The 19856-nt window shown below is 21.4% G+C and overlaps 7 protein-coding genes across 7 annotated transcripts; 2 read left to right on the forward strand and 5 right to left on the reverse strand.

The window, feature by feature from the left end:
• Nucleotides 1-1167, reverse strand: PBANKA_0919100 (parasitophorous vacuolar protein 1; the record flags this gene model as incomplete). Its single annotated transcript, XM_034564779.1, has 1 exon — nt 1-1167. One exon carries the CDS (start codon nt 1165-1167, stop codon nt 1-3), a length of 1167 nt encoding a protein of 388 aa, XP_034421542.1.
• Nucleotides 1168-2963: 1796 nt separating this feature from the next.
• PBANKA_0919200 (fam-d protein) lies at nt 2964-3740 on the forward strand (the record flags this gene model as incomplete). The annotated part of the gene is made up of 1 exon (XM_034564780.1): nt 2964-3740. The coding sequence occupies one exon, from the start codon at nt 2964-2966 to the stop codon at nt 3738-3740; it is 777 nt and encodes a 258-aa protein (XP_034421543.1).
• Nucleotides 3741-4124: 384 nt separating this feature from the next.
• PBANKA_0919300 (spermidine synthase, putative) lies at nt 4125-5551 on the reverse strand (the record flags this gene model as incomplete). Its single annotated transcript, XM_034564781.1, has 4 exons — nt 4125-4282; nt 4424-4544; nt 4695-5165; nt 5336-5551. 4 exons carry the CDS (start codon nt 5549-5551, stop codon nt 4125-4127), a joined length of 966 nt encoding a protein of 321 aa, XP_034421544.1.
• Nucleotides 5552-6791: 1240 nt separating this feature from the next.
• Nucleotides 6792-9058, reverse strand: PBANKA_0919400 (conserved protein, unknown function; the record flags this gene model as incomplete). The annotated part of the gene is made up of 4 exons (XM_034564782.1): nt 6792-6859; nt 7027-7281; nt 7382-8042; nt 8210-9058. The coding sequence occupies 4 exons, from the start codon at nt 9056-9058 to the stop codon at nt 6792-6794; spliced, it is 1833 nt and encodes a 610-aa protein (XP_034421545.1).
• A 1383-nt stretch (nt 9059-10441) lies between these two features.
• On the reverse strand, nt 10442-11830 carry PBANKA_0919500 (GPI-anchor transamidase, putative; the record flags this gene model as incomplete). Its single annotated transcript, XM_034564783.1, has 1 exon — nt 10442-11830. One exon carries the CDS (start codon nt 11828-11830, stop codon nt 10442-10444), a length of 1389 nt encoding a protein of 462 aa, XP_034421546.1.
• A 2437-nt stretch (nt 11831-14267) lies between these two features.
• PBANKA_0919600 (CCR4-NOT transcription complex subunit 2, putative) lies at nt 14268-16265 on the forward strand (the record flags this gene model as incomplete). The annotated part of the gene is made up of 1 exon (XM_034564784.1): nt 14268-16265. One exon carries the CDS (start codon nt 14268-14270, stop codon nt 16263-16265), a length of 1998 nt encoding a protein of 665 aa, XP_034421547.1.
• Nucleotides 16266-17345: 1080 nt separating this feature from the next.
• On the reverse strand, nt 17346-19301 carry PBANKA_0919700 (Fe-S cluster assembly protein, putative; the record flags this gene model as incomplete). The annotated part of the gene is made up of 1 exon (XM_034564786.1): nt 17346-19301. The coding sequence occupies one exon, from the start codon at nt 19299-19301 to the stop codon at nt 17346-17348; it is 1956 nt and encodes a 651-aa protein (XP_034421548.1).
• Between the last annotated feature and the right edge of the window lie 555 nt (nt 19302-19856).

The following is a 19856-nucleotide window of genomic DNA, read 5'->3' on the forward strand; positions in this document are numbered from 1 at the left end:
TTAATTATCTAAATTGGTTTTATCTTGATCAATGTCATACTTTGGGCTATTATCTAAATTTAATAATTCTTCTGGGTTCATATTTTCATGAGGTAGGCCAAAATTAAAATTAGATGCTATATCTAAAGAATTTATCGATTCCATCAATCCTGGTTTACTTAAAGCGGATAATAACATACCAGTAGCTTCCTCTGGATTTTCAAAAAATTTAATCATTTCAGACATTCTACTATTTAATTGTTCATGCATCATTCCTGGAAATAATTCTTTTATTTTTTGATTTTTTCTTAAATAATTATTTTCATGGGATTCGCAAGCAATTGAACTAAAATGTTTATTCATTTTAGCTGCACATTGGCCAATATATTTATTTTCATTATTTTTTAATGCAATACATATTCCAGTCATGTGTAAATTTGTATTATTCATAAATATATTTAAAGCTTTTTCTTTATTCATATTATTATAATATTCTTCATTTTCTGATTCTCCAAGTTCACCATTTGTATTTCCATTATGCATTATAATTTGCTGTGATGATATCATCATGCTTCTTTTTTGTTTATCATCATTAGGTTTATCATTATTAAATTTAGATAAATCTGAATTTTCATTATTTCTAGTTTTTGAATCATCAAGTTCATTGTTATCATAACTTATTTCTAATCCTTCTTTCATTGAATTTTCATTTTCATTATGGGTATATTTATGGAAAAATGAAGGCTTTATTGTACTCAAATAGCCTACTCCTATATCTTGAAAATGTTCTGGTAATTTTGTCAAATCTATTTTTTTTTTAGCATTTTTTTCTAAATCTAGCATTAACAATAATTTGTAGTCCCTTATAGCATCTTCTATTATTGATTTATTTTCTTCACGAAATAATTTGTGAATTGGTCTATGCTCATCATTAATTTCAATATCAATTTTGCTAAAATAGCATTTGTGTACGTCATTTGTAATTGAAAATTTATAATTATCTTCTGGTTTTTCTAAAACTGCATTAACTGCGTCTATATAACTATCATTTTTTGCTCCTGAAGAATACATAGCAGTCATATGGCTTATTTCATCAGGAATGTCAATAAATTCTTTTCCCACTTTAACTTTAATAGCATATGCAGGGATAATGGATAAGAAAATTGCTAACGCCACCTTAATCATCATTTTTAAATAATATATGTATAAAAAATAAAAAAATTATATTAATTTATGTTCAATTTGTTTATATATATGTAATATATATTCTTATAAAAGATTTAAAAAACTTAATTTTATCTAAAATTATAATTATTATATAAAATAAAATATTTTTTAAATATTTTTTATTTTATTTATTTTTAATTATTAAATTATATTTGTTTTATTTTTGTGAAGTGATAATTGCTATAAATTATTAAATTTAATATAATGCATGTTTATAAAAATTAAATATATATAGTTTGTGTTTTTTTAAATATAGTATAATAATAATTATTATTATTATTGTAATATAATTGGCATTTATAAATAATCGCCATTATTTTGAATGCACCTAAAATGAGCACAATGTTTGCTTAATAATATATTTAAAAATATCAGTCCTAATATAGTATATAAGTAATATTATATATATACTTTTTATACCCGTCAATGTACATAATTATTTATATTATATTAATATATAATCTTTAAATTATAATAGGGATAAACGTATAAATTATTGGCCGTAATTACCTTTTAATGCTGTTTTACAATTAATTTATGAAAAGTAAAAATTCATTTTTCATGCTAATGGCCATATAATACATATTCAGTCATTTCCAATAAAATTAGCGTAAAAATAAACAAACAAAATGTGATAATTATGCATGAAAGTTTATTTTTTCATCTATGTATTAATAATACCTATAAATATATGAAGTATCTTAGAATGCTATATTTTTTTAATATTTAGAAATATAAATAAAATTACTCATACAAATATCTTAAATATTTTCACATTTTAATATCATATGTTCATATAAAAAAAATTATATAATTGAAATATAAATAATTAATACTTTATACTTTTCTAAAATCGAGATTTATATGCATTACACATAAGTTATGTTTAGTAGTTTTTTTATTTATTTATAAAATTATTAAAGTTGTACCATTATGATTTATTGGTAGCCTCTAAAATGTTATATATAGTACTCAATATAAAAAATTATATCAAACACGCTAAAAAACGTTATATCATAAAATAAATTCACATTCAATATTTAGTCATTATTTGTAACTATAGAAATAAATAAATTTGTTTAATATGAAAAAGGTATTTATGATTTTATTATATAAAAGTTTGATACATACATAAATGATGCACCGGAAACGTTTTAGGTTAATTAAAGAGATTGGTAAAATGAAGTCCTATTATATATATTATGAATAAAAAATAAGTAAAAAAATTAAAGTATTTATTCATATAATATTGGAATTTAATATGAAAATAAACAGTATTTTTCGAGCATGATAAAAGATAAATTATTATCTCAAATTGAAGCATATACAAATAGGGACTAAATAAAAACAAAAACTTAAATATAAGTAAAAAATAATGAAAAAAACTTACATAATTATGTTTTAAATATTGAAACTTATCAAAAGATTTTATCTAGTGCCTTTTTCAATTATAGATAAATGTGGAAATACTATATAACATTTGAAATTTCATCTAATTAATCAAGCCAACTAACATAATTGTCAACGATTTTAATTTTGTAACCATAAATACATAATTTATGTCCATACTTAATATTTTTAATTTTTATATCATCTTATTGTCAAAATAGTATAAAAGGTATTTCTTGAAAGTAACAAACATTTTAATTTTAATGTAAATAAAAAGAAAAAATAAAGAAATTTTTTTTTTTAGTATGAACCTTTAGATTGGTATACGTATCAAACTTTGCATTTTTAGGAGTTTTATTTTATTGTTTATGAAAATGATGAATATTATATTATCATTTTTCATATTAGTGATTTCTGCAAATGTCAAAGCTGCATCTTTTCTAGATGTAAATAATACCAATCCAAAATTAATTGCATATGATGTGATATCCGAACCTAATGCAACATTTGTAAACGATAATAAAAGGCATTATACATATTTAAATTTAATTAATGATATTTTCAGGGATCAATCAAAAAATACAAAATATGCATATGAAGGTGGTAATTATCATTTGGCTATAATAGATTTTGATATATCCATAGATAATTCTAATCGACTTTTGAAAAAATTTTTTTCTGAAAAGAGGATTGAAGCATTAAAATTAGGAACAATATATTTTATATCTTATATAAAGAATAAGATTAAGCATTTAATTTCACGATACATGTATAAATATGATTTTGAAAAAAACTATGCTACCGATTTAATGAACTTAGCCGATGATTTAAAAACTTTGATATATGATAGGTTTGTTTACGAGTTTACACACGACCTTATAAAATTCAGAACAATACCAGAAAATAAAAAGCTCAAAGAAAGGTCAAATCAAGCTTTTGAAGCACTTGTGCAAAATTCATCTATGAACATTCAAGGTTATTGTATTAAAATAACGAAGGATGAAAATCATATTTATTTAAGCAAAGATTTTAGTCTTTATTTTAATATCACTATAAGTAAATATCAATCAAATGCTACTTATGATTTTGAATTTCCAGAATATGAAGTTGTTGAAGTCGGTACTAAAGCTTTAAGAAAGTTATAATTTTATTGTCACAATTATATTAATGATTGTTCCAATAATTAATATTTATAATTTATTTTTTAACATTGAATATTTTCAAAATACAGTGGAACTTTACTGATAATTTTTTTTTAATTATAATTTGTTTTCTAATTTTTGTTTGGATAAATTTTTAAAATTCACATAAAAGTTCAAATAAATAAGTACATATATTTTAACTGTATAAATCTAGTGTATATGATTGTACATAACATATCATATATACTTATTTTGTTTTTTAGACTTGTATGTTTTCAAAAGGTTTTTACTTTATATTGACAATATACAACGAAAAATATTAATATATATTAGCATCTTTGTATAGTATTATATATAAAAAAAATATAATAATAAAATAACATAATTTTATGCGTTTTCAATTTCCTTTAAAACAAATGCTGGCAATTTAAATGCGGCAGAATGATTTTCATAACTGTAATACTTCAAATTAGCAAATTCTTTGGATTCTAATTTTTTGTTTGGTTTTGACATGTCTGTATCAGTTTTAGAGCAGCATAATAATCCTAGGGAAAGAAAAAATCAGAATATAAAAAATATATAAATAAATATCAATGCACAAAAAATAAATATTAATACCCTAAATGTAGATAAATATAATCGAATGAAATTATTGTGTTTTTTTTTTAATAAAACATAGCGTCTACCTATGCATCCGCATGGATACGTGGGAATACTAATATTTGCATATTCGACTTTTTTAAATAATTTTTTTGCATATCCAATCATGTTTTTTATTGTTCCAACATGTATCCACATAGACTCGCACTATTATTCGAAGGATGGGAATTATTAAAAAAAAAAAAAATGAATTAGTAACAGAAAACATAAAATGTATTACACATTACATAAAAATAAAATTTGGTTTGAAATAAGTATGATACATAACTAAGAAATAATAAGAATAAAATTGAATACCTGCGATACGCAATATCCATTTGGTTTTAAAGCATTATATAACTTTTCATAAAAGTTTTGATTAAATAAACTTTCAGCTGGGCCTATAGGGTCTGAACTATCTACAATTATAACATCATAAGTATTAGTTACATTTTCCAAAAATTTACTAGCATCCTCAATAAATACATTTACTCTTTTATCTTCATAACCACAACTTATATCTTTAAAATATTTTTTTGAAACCTCAATAACCATTTCATCAATCTCACAAATATCTATATTTTCAATATATTTATATTTACATAGCTCTCTTATTATACCTCCATCTCCTCCCCCAACAACTAAAACATTCTTTGCTTCCTTCCCAACGTTCATAGGAATATGTGTCATCATTTCATGGTATGCACATTCATCTTTTTCAGTGAGTTGTATAACACCATCTAAAATCAATACTCTGCCATATGTTGTACTATCAAACACGATAACATTCTATAAAAATGAGAATGAAATTATAAAAAATAAGTATTAAGATGAAATGACCTATTTCGTAAAAGTATGGATTAACCCAAATTAATTATATTTTCAATGTGCAAACAGTTTGAAATACATATATATATGCATATACCCATAAACATAAAAAAATCTGAAATAAATTATACCTGATATTTTGACTTTCCTTGGTATATAATTTTTTTAATCTCCAAGCTAAATGCCTGCCCGGGCCACATTATAGAAAATTCACTAAACCATTTTTTTGAAAATAAAAAATGTGCAAAGTTGAATTTTTTTTTCATCTGATATAATGCTAAAGAGCATAGACCTCCAACCAAAACAATTGATAATGCGACTTTATTGTTTGTCATTAGTTTATCCATTTTTTTTTTTTTTATTATTTGTATGTTTTCTTTTTTTAATATTTTTAATATTCCTTATACTATAATATTTGAATAAAAAAACATATTAATAAAAAAAATCAAATAAATAAAAAAATATAATAATATATTGTATACAAATGCTTATGTTTCCATTATATTGATTTATTCCACTATTATAACAATATCCCCAATCTAAAAAAAAATTACTTCTATATGTATGGATGTTATATTTTAATTATATAACTTTATATCTAAAAATATATATATAAATTTAGTATGGTTCTTTTAAAAAATATTTCCTTTATTTAATTAATTATACATATTTTCTGCCTTAATATTTATAACATAGATATTATATATGCATATTATGTTTTTTTTATTGCTTTCCCCCACCCTTGTAAATAGCGTTCAAATTTGCCTGTATAATAATGAAAAATATGGCACTTTTTTTTATAGTGATTTTTTTTTTCCTTATATATTTTTTTTTTTCAATTTTTGCTTGCATATCCCTTACATAATATTATATACTATTCATTTTCGCACATTACATTTCCCAAAATTATTTTATTTATTTGTTTTTTAATCAGAATATGTAATAAAGAAAAAATCAAAACAGTGGCATTATTATATTAGTACCATTTACTATTGTATATTATATATTTTTTTATATTGTTCAGAAATATTTATTATTTTGAAATGTACCACAATTTATGTCGTTATATTTTTGTGATTTGTTAAATATATGATGGCACAATACTATATAAATGAAAAAGGTGAAAAAAATGAAAAAATTTTCCTTTTTTCATAACTTTATATTATTGTTTTTTTTTATATAAATGTGAAAAGTAGCATCCTTAAAAATAATAACGAATCGATACTATGACGATTTTCTTTTATCATTCGAAAAAAACATATGTATGAATTGTGTAAAAAATATTGTTTATAATTTAGGAATAACGAAAAAATATATGCAGACATGTATGCATATATGTATAGAACAAATATTAAAATACAGTACTTAAAAAAAGGGTGAAAAAAATTATCACAATCATGTTATGTATATACGTATAATATAGTACATAATTTATTATTTTACAAAAATCATATTTATAATATGAACTAGTCTGGAATACATAGTTTACTTTTAGCCTTATACGCATTTATATATATGTTAAATGATATACTATTATAAAGAAATATGAAGTATGCCATATTTTTTTATTTATCCTTTAATTCGAATTTATATTATATTACTTGCCTCAACTGGAAGCTTAATTTCTAACCCTTTGTTACTACTCCCCCACAGCACTGAAAAAAGAGAAGAATTATTAAATGTGTAATTAAATATATATACAAAGGAAAAGCTTTTTGCGATAATCAAATTTATAATGCACTGGAGTAAATGTATTTTCAAATAATAATTTTATGCTCCCATAAATTATTAACATGAAATTATTTATTTTATTTATGCCAACCAGCTTTGATATGATCTTTGCTATTCTTCCCTTTTAATTCCTTTTTTGGAATTTCTATAACATATTTTGATTTATCATCATCTTTCGAATCTTTAATATATTTTATTTTAACAGGAATTTTATTATTTTTGTTTTTTGAAACACTTTTATTATTTTCTCGATTGTATTTTAAACTGTCCAAATTCCTAGTGTTAATAATGCTCTTTGGAAGTTCATTAAAAGTCACTTCTGTCTTAAAATTGCTATATCTCATATCTGTGTTTGTAAAGATGTATGCATATGTATTTTTTTTTAAAAGTATATTTTTGTGTAAAAATTGTTTATTTATTTTTGTTTTTTATTTGTATTTTTTTACCTGAAAAAATATTTGGTTGATTTGGAGCTAAAGGTTTCTTTACTATTGTTGTTTGGACATGTTTTGGGGTTCTAGATTTAAAACTGTTTTGTAAATTATTTGTAATATTACTTAAAACATCATAAAGTTTGCATCCATTAGGATGTTCTTTCTCAATTTTATCAGCGCCTTGTTTAAATCGGTTTTTATATTTATCGGGTAATGTTGTATAATATGGAATTTGTTTAATATTTGTCTCTTTAGGAGGTAAATGAATGTTTAAATTTTGTAATTGAAACGGAGATAATATATTTCCATTTATGTTATTAAAATTGTAAATATCTTTTACAAAATTATTTATATTCATATCATTATATTTTTTTATACTATAAGACCACTGTTCTATTGTAGTTATTTGAGTTAACAATTGAACTTGTCTTAATCTTTGTATTAATGCACTTACCCATATTTTATTTCTTTTTTCATTTCCTAAAACCCAACACGATGATATTATCATTTCAAAAATATCTCTTATTTTAGATATTTTTACATTGTTTTCATTTAAATATTTATTAATTGATACCATGCACCCACTAAATATTTCTATGCACATTGAATTTAAAAATGCTTCGGTTTCTTCTCGTACCCATATAGCCTTTTCTTTTCCCTCAATGCTTACATCCTAAAAAAAGTAAAAAAAAATAATAAATAAATTATATGTATGCATATACGATTCTTTGAATTCATAGTAACGATACATTCTAAACTCGTTTACGCAATTAAGAAGGAAAAAAAAATAAATGGTCATAAAAATTAGCACATAAATGGATATTTATCGATTTTTTTTACATCAGCTAAAAGGGAAAAATAATCATTAGCAAATATACGAATAATATGTAATCCTGTTAAATGTGAATTTTTAATATAAATATTATAATGACTAAAACATTCAGCGATTCTAGGCAATATATAATCAAACTGATAACCAAAATATTCCTGCAAATCTTGTAATAATTCATTTTCTTCTTCTATATCCGAAATTTTTAATTTTTGAGAATAATATATATGTTCTATTAAAATTGGCATCCATGAAAAAATATTTGCTCCACTAAATTTAACTGAATATGCTATGCATGCTTTAACATATTTTATAATAGAATTTTTATTATTAAAAAATAAAGGTGTATATAAATATGAATATCCAAATAAATATAAACTATTTTTATATATTATACGATTTTTTCTTTTTTGAACATATAAATAATGATAAACAACATCTTTAATTGGTGGAAGACTTTTATATAAATCTTGAACTATTTCTTTATCTTTTTCATAATTGTATTTATTAAAAAAATGTAATTCGCTATATAATTCTAAAATTCTACTTCCTAGTACAATCAACTTTTCATAATATCCTACCCCCCCATTTGTTATATCCGTAAAACAAGTATTTAAAGATTCTGTATCTATCTTCTTACAATTTTTAAAACCAAACCAATTATATAAATCTGTATAAATATTACAAAAAATATTAGGGCAAGCACATATTGGTGTATTATTAGAATAATTATCTTGCTCTTGAAAATGTTTTTTCCTTTCATTTATTAAATTTTTCATAACCTTTTTAATTTCATCTTTATATTCTTTATCATTTTCTTTTTCGTTATATTCACACCCGTTTACGTGTCTTATATTCATTTTCCTGTTCTGGCAAGTTTAATATGCATAAGTAACAAATATAATAATCAAATTATTATTATTTAGTTATATTCAAATGTATATATTTCAAACTGCTGTTTTAAACAAAAATAAACAAATAAAAACCAACAACAAGCATAAATCATAGGAAATATAGCGGAAACATTCATGCACTTATAAATACTGTTATACAAACTGTAGGGATAAAATACAATATATATAACGTATAAATTATTAATTATATATATTCAAATACATATATGTATGCATTTACACATGACAAATAAAAAACTAAACTTTAGAAAATTAACACTTGTAAAAGACAAATACCTCAACTGCGCAAAGAAAAGCACGAGCTAAAAATAATATCTAAAAATAACTAAAAATAACTAAAAATAATAACAAAAAATTATGTTGACGCATTTCGGAATTAATTTTTATAGACGGGGGGGGGTTGTGTATTTTATTAAAAATACCACCAAATAAATAAAAAAAATAATAAAGCGGTATAATATATACCAAACAAAATATAAAATCCGTAATTATTTGTTGTATATATTAAATTTTTCTAAATGTATAATTTTAAAACATTTGTTATTATTTTTATTCCGTTTAAACATGTAATATTTTCAATGCAGTATTTTTCATTAACTTTACATGATACTATATATAAATAATATAGTGATTATTTAATTTTCCCATCTTTTAAAGAACAATAATACAAAATAAAATATAAAAAAAATAAGGAATGTGCATATTTATAACATTGTTATTAATTTAAATATATATATTATATATATGCAGATAAATATATTGTGATAGCCATTTAATTGTTTTTTGTAACTATGCAATATATTTGATTAATACTAAAAAATATTATATATATGCATAAAAAAAAATTCCGCATTTTAATACTAATTTAGAATAGTGCATGAATAGCACATTTATATTATACAATTGTGGATTAAAATATATTTTAAATTTGTATTTCTTGAAAAATACAATATTAAAATGGGCATATATATGCAATTTGCGTTTTCTATTTTTGTATAAAATGTTGCTATATTTTTTTTTGTATGTCTATAAATATAAACACATGTATCCTTTTTTTTTATATCCATTTTGATACCTTTAAAAAAAATATTTATAATATGTATAAATATTTATCATATAAATTATGCTTAAAGAATGTGTCTTTTTACTTTTTAATGAAAATTACTAAAAAAGAAAAAACTAAACAAATAAACATATCAAAAAAAAAAAAAATGACCACAAAAAGGCAACGATACTATTAATTGATAATAATGAAATATACGTTATAAATTTAATAAAATGTAAAATATAAAAGAGGTTAATGGATATATTTCAATGTGCACACACGAATTAATATAACATAAATACTATAAGAAAAAGTAAAATAACAAATAACAAAATCAAAAATATTGCCATATAATATATATCAAAATATTTAAAATTAAAACATTTATCAGTAAAATAAAATTCATAACTATTATACACATCGTCATTGTTGTAATAACTTCGATCGTTATATAAACTCTCCATGTTTAAATATATTTGACTTTTTATATGACCACATATGCCTAAATAACCAAAGCAGGTTTGTTCGGAATTATTATTATCATGATTGTTGTTAGGATAATTTTGATTATTATTAAATTTGTTAAAAAAAAATTTTGGAAACAACATGTTTGAATCGTAAAAGATAACATTTTGATCATGCAAAAATGATGATACATTAAATTTTGAATTATTTATTGAGGGATGTGACATTAAATTTTGGGTTTTTAAATAATTCAATATATTTTGTAATGAAAAAAATTTCAAATTTTTATATATTTCTTTTGATTTCATTTTATGGATATTTTCTATATAATCAAAAAAATTATAAGTAAATCTGTCTACTGTTGAAACACTTAAATACTTACTTGAAAAAAGGCTATAGCTATTTTCATTTCTATTAGATGATGACAATAAAAAAACATTCTTTATTTTATTTTGATTTATAAATGCTAATATATCATCATAAAAACTATAACCTTGACATGTATCAATTATTACAAAAATATTTTTATATATATCTTTTATAAGTAATTCTTGAATATATAAATTAAATTCAGAAGAACTTATAATATTAAATTCTTGAATTTTTAAAAAATGTATTCCACCATGCCCTGTAATATAAATAAATAAATTTTTTTCATTATATTCGTTAGTATATAATCTATTTTTATAAGGTGTAAAACTGTTATATCGATGTCTTATAACTTTTCTTAATTGTTCATCATTTATATTATCATTTTTATAATCGATATTTAATTTATTATATAAACTTTCTTCCATATTTTTATTAATATATTCATTTGGAAATTTTTCATATTTTTTGAAAATTGTACCTTCTATAATATTTCTACAATTGCAAGCTTGATCAAATGGTATCATAAGTAAAATATTTTTATCCATAATATCTCCATTATTTTTTAAATATTTGTATGCAATTAATAAATTAGCTGTATGCCTGTAATTAAAATAATGTCTTGATGTACTTAATGCTATAGCATTACTATTAATATAATTATATTTTTTTAATTCTTTTAAAAATATTTCGTTTACATTTTGTTTATTATTACTATTTTTTATTTCTTCATATTTACTTTTCATATTTTTTATGTCTATACCAGAAAAATAAATCGATCCAATTGCGCATTTTATTGCTATCAATAAATATATAACTATTCCAATTTTTACCTCCATTTCAGAAAGTATAATAATATATTACCTTTTTCTCGTTTTCTTGTTTTTTTTCTCATATTATTGTATATGTAACTCCTTTTTACCGTCTTTTTTTTATATCTATTTCTTCAATTTTTATTTCTTCTAATTTATTTTCACTCCCTTTTGAGAAAATTGTCCTTAAACTTATTAATTTTAATACCTTATAATGAATAAATAAATAAATAAATAAATGTTAATTAAAAATTTTTATATAAATGCATGAACCATAATTAGATATATCCTACTCGCATTCACACTCATATATATTGTTTTTTGCATTATTTTGTCAACATAAATAATAGAGAGAAAAAAAAAGCAAACATAAAAAATAAAATAATAATTAATAATGACATAATATTAATTTTCAATTAAAAGCCATCATTGTAATTTACTTTAGCGTGTGGGAAATAAAGTGTAATAAATTTTTTAGTATGCTCAAAATTATATATTTATAAATATTCAAATTTTTTCATAGCATGTTACAAGTTACATTTTTTTTTCTTTCAAATGAAAACTTGATAAACATATATATATTAGCTGTATTTTTTTTATTAATTTAAGGTTTGTAAATTAAAAAAATGTATTGAATATATTCCAATTATTATGAAGTTTTAGCTATTCAAAGAATAAAATAATCATATATTCTATATATCTTTAACTGAAAATTGCAATTATAATAAATGCTTTATTAATAGTATAATGCTTAATTCTTAAATGCCTGAACAAACTAAGCTTGCTATTTGTCCTTTTTATTTTTAACTTTTTCTATGGAGCATTGAAACGAAAAATATTGTACACGGTCATATTATAAATGTTACAAAATAAATGAAATAAAATTCAAAAGTTATATTATCAAATAGTAAAAGAAAATAACCAAATTTTAATTGAATAATTTAGTATTTACTAGATACATTAACAGGTTGTTTTATAATTATTATTCATGTATTTATATACACACTTTCATTTGCACACACACACGTATATAATATATAGCATATATCCAGCTGTTAATAGAATGTAGAAACACCTCTGTTTTATATAACAACAAATGAAAAAATAATTTATAAAAATGAAAATAAATAAATATATATATATATATTGTTGAATGATCAAAAATTAGTGCCAGAATTTCTTTTTTTCCTTTTTAAGCATTAACAATATTCCAAATGTAACTGTATTACTACGAATTGGAATAAAACTAATTTTAGGTTATTTAAAAAATACCTATACCAGACATATATCTTTATATTTTTTTTGATAAGGTTAAAAATATATGTACAATGTGATATCACTATTTTTCGTTATTTTTTGAAAAATGCTTACATATTCAAAATAGCTAATATGTAATATATATAATCAATTTAATAAAGTCAAGTTCATTGCCTTTTCAATATAAACTACAAGAAACATTTTATAATTTTTTTTTTTTATTTTTTTCAATTTTTCCTTAAATATAGTTATATCATGATGGTAATTAACGAATAGAAAAGCTATAAACTCTTAATGCTCAATCTATTGTTTACTTTGTATTTATATATAAACTTATTTTTCTTTTTTATAAATACCCTTGTTTATCAAGTATGTTAAATGAATAAAATATTTCTATTATGTTTATGAATTCGCTATTTTCGAGTATTTTGAAACAAGTAATTATACACATCTATTTATTCCTATATATATAAACATATATGTATAAATAATAATGCCCTCGTTTATGTACTTTTTTTATTTATTATATTTTTTCCCATAAACCATAATTTAGCAAATTACATTATCTACGATTTTGCAATCTTAATTTATATATCTATATATATATAACGTAAGCATATGGTTATTTAATTATATGATGCATGTAGATTAAAAAGGCCATTGTTTTATCATATATTTTCACAAAATTTATAAATCATAAATAATTTATAAATAAAAAAAGCTATATAATACTATCATCTTGAAATAATTGGATATGTAAATATGTGTGATATTTGACGCTCAACAAATGCAAAGAAAAAAATAATATATATTGTACACATATGCATAAATAAAATAAATATAATGATTCCGATAAAACCAATAACGAATTATACATTATAAATAGAAAACAAATGATATACATATAAAATAAAAATATATTATATATATATATACACGTATGTAGTATACAAGAATTATGCATCTATATATATGCATGGATCTTAGATTTATTTATACATTTTTCGGTAAACATATAAGATATATGCAGAATAATATACTCAAATTAATATTTGATCATTTGTTTTGTGTACATAAAAATTAACATATTTATGTTCATATATATATATAAGTATGAAACCATAGTATACACACCATACATGAAGATATACATAGATGCACATATATATGCGTATATGGTGAATAAAAAATAAAAAATAAAAAAAGGATGGATAAAGAAAATAACGAAAATTCAAAGGAAAAAACGAAAACATTCTTAAATTTATTTAAAAAGAAGAAAAAAAAAAACATAGCTGAAAATGAGAAAAATGAAAATAATGAAAACCTCAATAATGAAACGAGTGAAAATATAACAGAAAATTTGAATACAAATTCTAAAGAAGTTGGAAAAAATAATAATGAAAATAATATTAACATTGTAAATAAAAATTCTGGACCAGGTATAGAACATTCTAATAATATTAATGAAAGTTGGAATATCGATAAAAACAATGAAATGTTTCCTTCAATAGTTTTTGCAAAATTAAACCCGAATTGTAACAAATCTGTCGACCAAAATGAGAAGAAAAAAAATGCAAATAATGAAAAAAAGAAAAATGCCACAAAAAATGATAAAAATAAGATCAGTGAAAAAAATTGTAATTCTTCTGACCCAAGTAATATTGCTCAAGGGGAAAGTGAAGAACAATCATCATGTGCTGAATATAATAATAATAATAATAATAATAATATTGAAAAAAATCAAAATAAAAAAAAAACAAAAGGAAATGGAAAAAATGATAAGAATGAACATAATTCAAATTCAGACAATAATACCAAACATATGAAAAACAATTCGAATCAGACACTTTCTGAAAACCAAAATAGTAAGTATAAACAAAAAAATGAAAGTGAAAATAATAATGATGATAATAAAAATAAGCAAGATAAAATTGTAGAAAAAAATGAAATTTCTAATGTTATAACCAATGAAAATACAAAGGGTAAAAAGAATAAAAAAGGTATAAAAACGAATGAAAATAATTTAAATTCAACATTAAGTGCAAACCCAACGAGTAATAACGATTACAATTATACGAAAAACAAAAATGAAGATCGAAAAAAAATGGAAAAAAAAGAAAATCTCGATACAAAAAATAATACGGATATGTACAATGGTAATTGGGAAAATCATAAAAATGAAATAGTAAATACAAATATGAATAAAAAAAGCGAAAATATAAAAGGAAATAATGATAAAAATATAAAAAAAAAAGAATCAAATAAAACAAATATCGAAAAAAATTCTAACAAAGAAAGTGTAAAAAATAAAAAAGAAAATGATAATACAACAGAAAATGGCATAAAAATTGCAAATGTGCAGAAAGAAGTAGCTAGTAGACAAATCTTAGAAAAGGAAATATATACAGAAAAAAAAAAAAAAAAAAATAATAATAATGAAAATAAAATTAATATTTCTTCAAATAATGTAGAAACAAATGAAAAAAAAGAAGATACATCTGACATAGAAAATAATGAAGATATATCATTGGAAGAAATACTATACGAAACAACAGAAAGATCAAAAGTATATAATAGAAAAAATTATGGAATTTTAGGTATATTAAAATCAATAAAAACAAATGATCCACATTTAAATAAACTATCTTTAGGAACAGATTTAACAACATTAGGATTAAATTTAAATTCTCCAGATTTTATTTTCCCATCATTTACATCACCTATATCAGATAATCCAACCATGAAAGATGATTATTTTATAAGACCTGAGTCATATATAAATACTCAATTTCAAGTCCGTTTATCTTTATTATTAAAATTACAAACAGAAACATTATTCTATATTTTTTATAATTTGCCAAGAGATATATTACAAGTTTATGCAGCTTCTGAACTGTACATAAGAAAATGGTTATATCATGTTATATATAAAAAATGGTTTACCCCTAATACTACTAATAATTTAACACAAATAGAAAAATGTTCTTCTTGGATTTATTTCGATCCAAGTACATGGTCAAAAAAAAATTATAATAATTTTTTAAATTCAAAAGATATAATGAATGTTGAAGAAGTAACAAAATCCATTGAAGAAATAATTAAAATACAATCCTACTATAATAATATTCACCAAAATAATTCAAATAATATTCCATCTACTTATGAACCACAAGTCAACAATATAAATATTCCTAATTCATCCTAATCAAAAAAGAGAATAAATAAATATAAAGAAAAATCCATAATAGAGGCCCCTAGCCACCAAAACACATGTAACTATATCTTAATTATATTTTGTCTTTAAATCGGGTTATATATTATGCATACTTATACATGTGTATATATCAAAAATTCATCGCCATATACATTTAACAGATGAACAAAATAGCTGGTTCTTAAAATAAAAATTATTGTGGAAAACCATATTCGTTTTGTTTCCATTTTTATAGTTATTTTTTATTATGAAAATCCGTTTTGATAATTTTTAATTGTCTTATGGAATATGCATATGTGTTTTGTGCATTTTATTTCATGTTTGATTTCCCCCACCTCTTTCATTTTATAGAAGTTTATCTTTTATTTTTTCACTTTTTTCTTTTATCAAGTATACATTTATATTATGGCTTGAAAAAAGAATATAAGCATACTTGTACATGTAAAAATTGTGTATATGGGTTATTATCCCCGAAATAAACACGTCACATTCTCATTATATATATTTTTTTCACATTTCTTTCCTTAAAAAATACGCATCCCGTTTTTATGTAAAAAAATATGTATACCTTACACAAATTAACCCATTTTATCACACAACTCATTTTTGCTTATTGCGTGCAATATAATACCCAATGGACCTGTAAAATATACTGACATAAAGTATAAAAAAGCGAATCTAATTCCATTTTGAGTTCCCATTTTTATTAATATAGAAAAATGAAGATATCCATACTTCACTATTTGAAAACTAAGTGAACATTATCGCCGCTCAATTAAATTCCCATGCCCATCCATGCGATAATAACGCCATTTTATTGCACATCGTATATGACAAAAATTAATGTTTTTAACAAATTGTTAAAATATCAAGAAAAGAAAAAAAAACAATAATAATGGAAAAATGCAAATACTGTGAAAACGAATAATATGATGAGCAAACAAGTGGATTATCAAACTAATAAAAATTACAGAAAGATAGAAATTCCATCTTTTCATGTTAAAATGTGTAGACACATAGTTTTTCGAATAATTCGACTTTTTTAAGCACAAAAAAACGATAATTCATTATTTACCAATCATATTTGGAAATATTATTAGAGCTGCAATGTGGAATTATACCAGTTATTTTTTTTTTTTGAAATATGTGTTTTAGATATGAATATGAATAAATAGAAACATGATTATCGGACCAAATAAATTTAACATTATATGCCCCTAATTTAATTATTTCCTTTACATATATATTATGATTAAAAATATATTTTTTTATATTTTTTTTTTTTTGTGGATTATTTTTTTTTAAATTTGTACATATATCACAAGCACATTTTAAACGTATATCTTTACTGTTACAAGTTAATACATCATCTGAAAAAACATATTTATTTTGAATTGAATCAAAACTTAATTGAATATAATATTTATTATAAATCTGTATAGATGGTAGATTTAAGGTATGATTATATTTTATAATTGAAATTTCTCTTATGGCGTTCACAAATATTTCTTCAAGTTTTTCAATTAAATAATGTTTTTCGAAGGAAAGTATAAATGGAAATTTACGATCTTTTTCTTTATTTATATTTTCAATATTATCACAATCAGTATTGCAATATACATTTTTTGATATAAGGGGATGAAATGGAAATTCATATATTTTGCTTATTTTTTTTTGTAAAGATTTAATGTCACAATTGTTAAAAATATAATGCTTTTTATCGCAATTATCACAAATAAAATAATTCATGTTTATAATTAAACAAATAATAGGAATATTAAAATAGTTAGACATATTTATTCCTTTCTCGGCATCATTAATAGATAAATCATTTGGAGTGCTAATCATAATAATACCATCAATATGTTCAGACTCAAATAAATTTAAATGTATATCACTAGTGCCTGGAGGCATATCAATAATTAGGTAGTCTAATACTCCCCAATTTACATTATGAACAAATTCACTAATTAATTCATTTAATATTGGTCCCCTAAAAGACGCAAAACCCAACTTTTGTTTATCTTTTATGTATGCATATGACATTAATTTTACATTTTTATATATCAATGGTTCTATTAATGGTATTGTGGATTTTTCTTCCTCTTTGTAATCACATCTCTCTTCTTTTTCATTATCATTATTTTCTTTTTGATTATCAATAATATCATCTTTTTTTTCTTCATTTTCAATATCTTCATTTGTATAGGATTCAAATAGACCGCTATATATTTTATTATTATTTTTTTTTTTTTCACTATTGTTATTATAATTATTATTCCTTAAATTCAAATCCACATCATGTCTCTCCTCTACTAGGTTATCATTACTCATATTTTTCATAATATTCTTTGTTTTATCAACTAAATAATTTTCCTGAAAACTTTTTTTTTTTAAAAAAGTATGATTTTTATCTTCGTCAATAATATTATTTATTTTTTCTTGTTCATAAAATATTTTGTTATTCATACCATTTTTTTTTTTTTTTTTATGAGTTTTAAATTTAGCATATGAATGATCAAAAGGCAATAATGTCGGTAAACTTGGGCCGTTAATATCAGCATCTAAAAGTCCAACTGTCGCTCCTTGTTTTTTTAAATAATAAGCAAAATTAACAGAAAAAAATGATTTTCCTACTCCCCCTTTACAGCTATATACTAATATAATATTTTCAATTTTCTTTATATTTTTTTTTCTATCATTTTCATTGAAACTAAAAAATGTAATGTTAATATTTATATCTTCGATCCAGTCATATGTATTCAGTTTTTGTTTACACTCTGATAATAATTCATCCTTAACAGGACAGGCAGGTGTTGTCAAATTTAAATCAAATTCGACATTATATTTTCCACTTTTATTTTCTTTTATTTTTAAATTACGAACAAAATTTAGTTCTACTATATTCCTTTTTAAGTCTGGATCATTTATTTCTTTTAAGCAATCTAAAATTAATTCTTTTTTTTTTTTTATCTTTTCTATATTTTTTCCATATACAAATTCTTCGTCAATTATGTCACTATCCATTTTAATCAAATACACTACAAACAAATAAAGATGAGTAAATATTAACCCCTAATATTGAGCAAATATATATGTTACTATCTTCTAGCATATTGTAAGCTATGTTATATAACGAAAATATTTCTATCATTTATAAAAAAAATGAAATATGGTTTATTCTTTTATTCTCAAATTACCATTGCAGAAATTTCTTGTTCTTCCCCAGAACATAATATATAAGTATATTTACCCCATGTTATTTATTCAGTTGTATAAAAATTAAGGGTTTATATATATTCATATAAATTTGTTTGCATATTCAAATATGTATATATAATTTTATTATTTGTTTATACTATTATGTTTTTTTTTTTTTTGAAATTATATGCAATATTAATAAATTTTTAGTAGCAAACATGAAATTAATTCATTACTAATTAATTAATATTTTTATTACGACTCTAAGAAATGATATTGAATAAAATAGCTATTTAATATAAAGGACATAATAACAGAAAACAACATATTTCATATTTAAGATATACCTATTCGGGGCTTATGTGCATAACCATTCTCCAA

The sequence above is a fragment of the Plasmodium berghei genome (genome assembly GCF_900002375.2).
Source record: "Plasmodium berghei ANKA genome assembly, chromosome: 9".
In the NCBI taxonomy this organism is placed as follows: domain Eukaryota; phylum Apicomplexa; class Aconoidasida; order Haemosporida; family Plasmodiidae; genus Plasmodium; species Plasmodium berghei.